This window comes from Arachis ipaensis, chromosome B5 (assembly GCF_059453495.1).
Source record: "Arachis ipaensis isolate K30076 ecotype BB chromosome B5, ASM5945349v1, whole genome shotgun sequence".
Lineage (NCBI taxonomy): Eukaryota > Viridiplantae > Streptophyta > Magnoliopsida > Fabales > Fabaceae > Arachis > Arachis ipaensis.
The window spans coordinates 3,495,827-3,504,553 of NC_142440.1; the positions used below are offsets into that span (position 1 = coordinate 3,495,827).

At 32.1% G+C, this 8,727-nt stretch overlaps 1 protein-coding gene and 1 long non-coding RNA gene across 3 annotated transcripts; both read right to left on the reverse strand.

Annotated features, from left to right (window-relative positions):
* Window positions 1-4,534: 4,534 nt before the first annotated feature.
* Window positions 4,535-7,564, reverse strand: LOC110271696 (MADS-box transcription factor 1-like). Of its 2 annotated transcripts, none has more exons than XM_088488861.1 (9): window positions 7,480-7,564; window positions 6,718-6,794; window positions 6,355-6,631; window positions 5,752-5,836; window positions 5,490-5,660; window positions 5,307-5,406; window positions 5,175-5,216; window positions 4,946-5,008; window positions 4,535-4,668 (listed from the first exon to the last, which is right to left on the reverse strand). In XM_088488861.1, the coding sequence occupies exons 6-9, from the start codon at window positions 5,397-5,399 to the stop codon at window positions 4,594-4,596; spliced, it is 273 nt and encodes a 90-aa protein (XP_088344987.1). In that variant the 5' UTR covers window positions 5,400-5,406; window positions 5,490-5,660; window positions 5,752-5,836; window positions 6,355-6,631; window positions 6,718-6,794; window positions 7,480-7,564; the 3' UTR covers window positions 4,535-4,593. The 2 variants fall into 2 exon arrangements, with proteins under 2 accessions (XP_088344987.1, XP_088344986.1); XM_088488860.1 differs by lacking the exon at window positions 7,480-7,564 and adding an exon at window positions 6,937-7,001.
* Window positions 7,565-7,575: 11 nt separating this feature from the next.
* On the reverse strand, window positions 7,576-7,918 carry LOC148563231 (uncharacterized). The gene is made up of 3 exons (XR_015883706.1): window positions 7,900-7,918; window positions 7,705-7,794; window positions 7,576-7,602 (listed from the first exon to the last, which is right to left on the reverse strand). It is a non-coding gene; the product is annotated as an uncharacterized LOC148563231 (long non-coding RNA).
* Between the last annotated feature and the right edge of the window lie 809 nt (window positions 7,919-8,727).

Consider the following 8,727-nt stretch of genomic DNA (forward strand, 5'->3'; position numbering starts at 1 on the left):
GAAGCGCAAGCCTTGTTTGTGAATGGAATGTGGAACGCTATGGCTAACACCATGCTGTGCTGACCGAAATCCAGCAACACCGTTGCGTGAAGGTGGCGGCATGGCAGTTTTACCGACAACTGCCAACGTGGCATTTGTTGTTGATCAAGTGGCGGCGGGAGACACCACATGTTGGCCTCATCATCATCCTCAGCAGAATCCAAGCTACTTATTGTTTTGTGAATGGAGTAGTAGTGATGAATAAGCATGAATGCAAGCAAGATCAAAGCTAAAACGATCTTGGTTTGGGCCATGATTCGAGCTATGAAGCAATCAAGAAAGTGCTATATGGTAGTATGGTATACTATGGTATTAGGTAAAAGCAAGAAGGGCCGTTTTATAGAGAGAAAAATACACCAAGAAAGATACCTCAGGGTCAACCGTGTAGTGAATGTGGGACCCATGTGGAAGAGGCCATGCAGTTTGCAAAATTGCACTTCTGTGGACAAAATTGTTCATTATGTTTGCAAAATTGCACTTGTGTGGACAAAACAGTAGAAGGAAGTGAATAATAAGGAGGTGTGGACCCTTCATTTTGATTTCTTACAAAATTTAGTTTTTGACAAAATAGCACTTCAAAAAAATGAATTTACGTTAAGTGGGATTTTTTTTTTTGCATAAATGACAAAACTTACAAAACCAATTTAGACATTGAAGTTTTTCTTGATAGCTAAATACTTTTTCAAATATATAGAAGATTTATTGTTCGATACACCTATTAAAAATTAAATTAGAAATAATAAAAATTATTCTATACATATATTAAAAAATTATTAAAAATAACAAAAGTAAAATCTATCTAACATGAATAGTTATTAAAACTTTTAGAATAATAAAAATTCACCGATAACCAAAAGTATTCGATCCAAGATTTAATTTGGGAGAAAACATAGGTGATTGTTGTCAAATGTCACACTTTTCATAGGATGATTATTATGATCTTGTAAATTATTATATTACTATATTTGCTTCGATATTCGTTTTATTTTGTCTAGGTAGTCGTTTGGATTTGAGTAATCATGTCACTGACTTGGGATGGACGCGTTTTAAAATTGGAGTGAAATACTAATTCGGTCCTGTTCATTTCTCAAAATGACAATCCGATCCTTAATGAAAAATACGTTTTATTATGGTTTCTGATTCTGTATTTCGTCTGTCAATTCAGTTTTTTTGTTAATTTTACAGTAAAAACTTGATGAAAATTGTTGACATATCAGGTTTAAAAATGGACATAAACCTAATTATCTCTAAATTTAAATTAATTAGGAGTTTATTTGTCTTTATTATTCTTTAAATAATATTTTTAATTATTTTTTATTCATTATATTAATATTCTTTTTTAATAAATTATTAAATATATGGTATAATAAGTACAAACTAATTAATAAATTATTCAAATTTAAAAATGTCATTTATTATGAAACCAAATAAATAATTTTCAAATATAATTTTAAATATATAAATAATAAACATTAAAATTCAGTTAATACATTAATAATAATAACCCTATGATATACTATTAGTATTATGATCTAGCTAATTTTCACAATAAAGTAAAAACTAATGAACACATTATTTGATATATATTAAACTTTTTTTGACTAATAATAAATTTAATTTTTTATCTCTTTAAACTAAATTAATAATTCTATTTGATATCTTTGCACTAAAATACACTATGGGTAGACTACTAATACCAAATGAAATAAAATATAATAGAATTATTAATTTAGTTTAAAGAGATAAAAAATTAAATTTGTTATTAGTCAAAAAAAATTTACTATATATCAAATAATGTGTTCATTAGTTATAATACTAATAGTATATCATAGGGTTATTATTATTAATGTATTAACTAAATTTTAATGTTTATTATTTATATATTTAAAAATTATATTTGAAAATTATTTATTTGGTTTCATAATAAATGATATTTTTAAATTTGAATAATTTATTAATTAGTTTGTACTTATTTATTAAAAAAAGAATATTAATATAATGAATAAAAAATAATTAAAAATATTGTTTAAAGAATAATAAAGACAAATAAATTCCTAATCAATTTAAATTTGGAGACAATTAGGTCTTTGTCCATTTTTAAACCTCACACGTCAGCAATTTTCATCGAGTTTTCGCCGTAAAACTGACAGAAAGACCGGGTTGGTAGACGGAGTACAGGATCAAGGACCGTAATGAAATGTGTTTTTGGTTAAGGATCGCATTGTCATTTTAAAAAATGGATAGGAATCGGATTGATACTTTACTCTTAAAATTGTGGGTGGAGTGAGAAATTGCTTGTCTTTTTAAAATTGGTTCATTGATTTTATTCATAACAGCTTTGAGTATACCTTTAATTATTGGCTTATTATTTGTATATTTTATTTTTAAATTTTTTATAGAATAAATTCTTTCTTCTTGTAACAATGTTTTAAATTGTGAATTGTTATTTATTTTTTATTTTTTATTTTTTATTTTTTGCATAATTGCATGAATAAACGGGTGTATGTTACAACACTATAGTTAAAAATTGAATAAACAAAGTATACCATATATATATATATATATATATATATATATATATATATAAAACGATTTTTACATATATCTTTTTAATAATACAAATAGATATCTCTTTAGATTTTAAATTCATCCATAAAAATCTTCAACTCATTTTACTCTCAAAATTGGTTCAATAATTTTATTCATAACAGCTTCGAGTATACCTTTAATTATTGGCAAGAAAAAGACACCAAAAAGTAATTAATTTAAATTCAATTTCAGAATGTTGACGTATTTTTGGTAATATAGTGTTGTCTGTTATATGATTGTGTCTTGATGATTGTTATAGAAGCAACGATACGAAAGGCCTATTGGTAGAGGAGAAGTATGGGACATGAATCATAAAAAAAAAAGAATGATTCGTATATGAATGAAGATGCGCGTGTTGTTGGGGTAAATCATGTTCTTTACTTTTTCAAATTTCTTTTTGCAATTAATACCATTGAATTTAAATTAGTGTAAATCTGGATCTCGCATGTTTGCAGGAAGCAATTGAACATATTGAGAACCAAGACCCCTCCAGCAAGGAATTTTCACAGAATAATTCCCTTGCACAAGTGATTGGAAAGGAGCACCCAGGAAGAGTTCGTGGACTCGGTTTTGGTCTATGTCCAAGTCAGTATTTTCGTAACATTCCACAGCAGTCTGACTATGGTGTACAGATTGAGGAGTATCAGATGGAGATTGTAAAACTTAAGGCGGAGGCAACAGAACTCAAGGCAGCAGCAGCTAGGGTGGAAAAAGGCCAGGCGGCCTGTCAAGGGCCTGTAGCCTGGCATGTGTTTGGCCTGGCCTGGCCTGACCTGTTATAAGATAGGCACAGACTCAGACTCTTATAAAAGCCTTGTTATGTTAACAGCTCACTAATTAGCCTTATTGGCCTGTCAGGCCTGCTTGGGCCTGCTAATACATAATTATATATATAAATAATTTTTTTATTATGAGCAAAATTATGAGATATTTTAAATTTATTATATTTAATTATAAATAGTTTTGTGTATTTTAAATACTTTAAAATTTAAAATTTTTTATAAATATTAAATATGACATATTACATATAAATACGTTTATTAAAAAATAATTTTTTTAAATAATATTTTTATTTTTGTAAAAAAAATTATCAGACCTTTTAACAGGCGTCAGGCCAGGCCAAGCTGAATAACAGGCCCGGCTTAGTACTTTAAAAAAAGCCTATAATAGGCTGCAGGTCAGGCTCAAGCCAATTGACTACATGACAGTCCAGGCCTGTTAAGAGCAAAGCTTGGCCTGGCCTGGCCTGTTTCCACCCCTAGCAGCAGCAGAGGATCCTGAAATGGCGGTTTTTTAAGGTAATTACGGCGGTTACAACCGCCATTATTGCCGAAAATGGCGCCTCCAAAAAACGCCGGAATTCTGGGCGCCATTCTGGTTATTACGACGGTTTTTTGGCGGTTAAAATGGCGGTTTTTAACCGCCATTTTAACCAAATAAAACGGCGGTTTTGTTGTTGTTTAAAATGGCGGTTTTTAACCGCCGTTTTTACCTGGGTTTAATGGCATCCTCCTCGTTTAAAATGGCATTTGTAACCGCCGTTTTTACCTGGGTTTAATGGCATCCTTCTCGTTAAAAATGGCGTTTATAACCGCCGTTTTTACCTGTATTTAATGGCATCCTTTTCGTTTAAAATGACATTTCTAAACGCCGTTTTTACCAAGGTTTAATGGCATCCTTTTCGTTTAAAATGACATTTTTTAACTGCCGTTTTTACCGGATAAAAATGATATCTTTTTATCTTTTAAAAATGCAGTTTTTACTATTATTTTTATCTTGCTAAATAAATAATTTTTTTATTAAAATTCAACAATAACAAAATCATAATCCATAGACAAAATATTATATAACTCAAAGTATTAAACATAATATATGATTTTTTAGTATTACAAATAAAAAATAATAACTCCTATACAATGTATGAAACTAAGAAATATTATTAGTTCTATTACATTGGAAATTTTTCTAGAGATGCTCAACAAATTTGCTACAGATTATTTCAACATTTTCATTGTTCATGTCCTTGTAAATAAATATTACCTGCAAAAGAAAATTGAACGTTAAAAATAAATAGTTGCTCAAATAAATAGCAAACTACCAGCATTTTGAAGAATTAAAAACTAAACCAACAGTCTCACAAAGGGGACTAGATATTAAAAAATTTATTCATTAATATATATATATATATATTCTTAGCACTTAACACTTAGGGAGTTATATTAGAATAGAAAAAGAAGCACTTAGCACACAAGCCAGTTGCCCGAAAACAGAAAGATCACTTTTCTTAATGGAGGAAAAAGATAAATCACGTTGATACCTTTGTTAAATATATTTTTTCCTGGAGCAGGGAGCTTTCCTCTTCCTGAAGTTGAGAAAACGTCTAGAAGATGAAACAAAATCAAGTCAATAGTTAACAACACACGTGTAACATGACAATGACATATATTATTCATTGAAAAAAAAATAGTATTATGCCTACTTATCTAGTCTTGTACACCGAACAGCCAATTAAACACACCATGCAAGCAAAATGGATCACATACTACCTTACATTGAAGTTCCGATAGCTGATCCAGCATGAATTGGGTCTGTACAGAAAACCACAATTGCAATATTAATAATGAGTAATGACTATCTTCATTGAACATACAGTGAAACGCATGAGTGAGATTACATACCCTTGTGGATCTGATTAGCTTCAACGACGAATCTAGCTGCCTTTCTAGTGACTCCAGCTCTTTGCTGCTTAGAGGGCCAAGATCTTCTCCCATCAGGTTTCTAATAACATATACACCATGTTAAAGGATTCCATCAACATACAGAGCATCAATTCAATTCAATATAAATATATGTATATATACCTCTGGGACCTTTGTAGGGCTTCATAACGTGCCTTCAGCTTCAAGTATTCTTGTTGACTGCTTAATTCCTACATTCATAATGCCACAAGAAACATAATCTAACCTTCCTAGATCGTCTTCAACATTTAAGTCTCCAACAAACGCTCCCAAATCGAATGTGCTACCAGGGCTCTACACAACACATCAAAAAATTGATTGCAAAAATAAAAAGTTCACACCATCTGGTTGCAGATGCTAAGAGGAAACGAAAAGTAATGCATACCACCACTGAGCTTGGAGTTACATCAGCCATATTCGTTTGTGCAACGAATAATTCTTCACGGGTTTCTTTGGGTTTTCAGTATTACCTTTTGAGAGAAGAAGTAAAAAGAAAACCAACAAAGATTATTTGTTAGTAAAAACAAAAAGATCAATGATAGAATAGACGAGGTCTTCGGAAAACAAAAAATATGAACAAAATACAAATTTGCAAATTATCCAGGTGAATCACTAATGATCAATAACACACCACAATCCAAATTTACAAGCATCAATGGATCCCCAATTTCGTGTAGCAGACAACTCAGTTTGACGAAGTTCAACACAGTCAAGCATAACCATGAATTTGCAGCCATACAAGAACCCATTGTCAGTATTCCCCAACAACAACGCTAATTCTCCCTTGGATTCGAATTCAATTCAAAGCCCATTACATCTACAGCTAAATTAACTTTGATTAACATCACCGAAAATAAGAGCAACTTTAATTAAGCATCACCTCTAACCACAATGCACATTCCCACGGATTCAGACCTAGACTGACATTTGAGGAAAATGAATTGATGAAAAAAAGTTAACAAGCTTGAGATGGAGAAGGAGAGCTCACCAGACGGAGAAAGAGATTATAATTAAGATACAAGTCGTTGATGGATGGTCCAATGAAGAAGAAGAAGGAAGCTTAGCTAGCAGGGAAAAAAGAAGAAAGAAGAACCATACTGTATCTAAATCGTAGGAACCTTCACTTATAAGCTGCTTGCAAGTTATAAGGCATGTTTCAAAAACCAAGAAATTTTAATGACTATATTGCAAAAATATAGGACAGCATATACCTTATCTTTAGAGTCTGCCTCTAGTTCCATGCGTTCTATCTTTTCAGCCATGGCCTATTGAGACAAATAGATTAAAAACTATCAAATTTCTCATAAGTGTGACTAATTTCAATTTATATTAAGAACACAGGTAAAATAACCTTCTTCTCTGCTTCTTCACTAAGATAACGATCACGTGGTATATAGATTCTGTTCTTCTCTCTTGCAGCATATACCTCTGCAAAGGATAAATAAAAGATACATTGTTTTCATATTAAACACCAATGAAAAATAGTTGATCAACATGCTATTTGATCTCTTGAAAGAGGGAGGAAGTGACATAAAAACAGAAATAATGTTAATCTAAAACAGTCAACAACCTTGCTTCAGCCTGTCAATTTCAGAATACAGATCCTTAATGAGTGCAGATTTTACCAAAATATACAGGTAATGTATGATGCTTCCCTAAAGGGGTTAGTGCTCAAGATAAAAGGTAACAACTAGCACTCAGAAAAGGCATATGCTAATTTACTAAAACAAGTTAACTGGTATTTTTGAGTTCTGTAGACCTGCAAAACAAAATCCTGAAAATAGAATATGATGCAAAATATTTTATTGGCTGTAAGATAATTTGCAAATAAATGCATTAAGAATATCACTAGGTTGGCTTCCATTTGTTGCATATCACATTATTAAGTAAAATTTTGGAGATGCCAAATGAGCTACTCCCCAAGTTACAAGTTGAACAGCATCGACTTACAGAAATATCTGCAGCAGTTTTTAAAAAATTGAGGGTCCACATGTTATTTTGTAGCTGTTTTGTCACATCTTTCTATTGGTAATCATCTTGCTGATACTTTTTTGGAGCTTCTTTGCAACTCTATTTATTGAACAAAACCTCGTGTTTAACCAAGTTCACTAACCTGAAGCAGAGGGCATGAACCCAACAATACATCAAGAGTTTGCAAGTGATACTCATCAGGGAAGACTTGAATTATGCAATCCATCAAGTAAAACTAGGCCAACTCATCTTTGCAATTTACAACCTGTCAAAGATAATCAAGCACAAGGGAAAAAGAAAGATTCAGTTAAAAAGTGAATAATGTCTTTGACAAACAAAATAGAAATAACAAAGCAACAAATAAGACCTGCTCTAATACTCTGGGAAGCACAATATCTTTGTACATATCAAGATCAACACCCTCTATCTGACTGAGAACATGGAGATTCTTCCCAACCTAACAAATAAGGATAAAGAAGCAAGCAAAACCTTCTATAAACATTTGATCATGTAAACAATCCCATTGCAGCCAAGTAAACCAGTTACAGGCTTCAGATATTACAAGATCGCGCAGCTCACTCTTTCTTTCTCCCGTTTCTCCTTCTCCTGGACAGGCCCCTGCAGACCAGAAAGCCCGACAGCAAGCCTCAACTCAGGGTCAGCTAAGAGTATGAATGATTCACATGCATTACTAAACCTGCGTGACCAGAAATCATGCCCTCATGACATGCAACTATTGTGACGACATGCATGTCCAAACATGAGAGCAGAAACACTCTGCAGGTAATTTAACCAACCTGATGTTGCATCGGCACCCAAAGTTTGTTCATTTCTGTGAAATTTTGGAGTACAAACTCTACAGCATCAGATACAGTATTTGCATCCCTACAAATAACAGAGTAGACATTCACGTATCTGGTTCAATCTCAAATCAGTGCAGCATAAAATAAACTGAATGACAACACCACTGCCCCATATCTAAGTAAAACACACACTTTTTTTTCCTACTAGATCATAAAATAGATATAAAAGTATGTAGTGAGAAGAAAAATCAAAAGAAGAAGATGAAATAGATACCTATTGGAAGTGACAGAGAAGGCGCAACCAAATTGCAGAACTCGTTCAAGGCAACAACAGTGACATTGTTTGCAGCGGCGAAGCTGGCGAGGAGATGAGGTGCAACAAGCGGCAACAAAGAGATGTATGAGAGAGGTGGAAGATGAACGGCGACAAGAGATTATGGTTGTCATTCACATCACTCTCCCCTTCTCAAATGCAACACTAATCACTTTCAGATTCATCACCTCCTCAGTTTGTGAATTAAGATATACAAAAATATAGTAAATAGCATCAGCATAAATATCAAATTATCAATTGACTAATAAAAGAA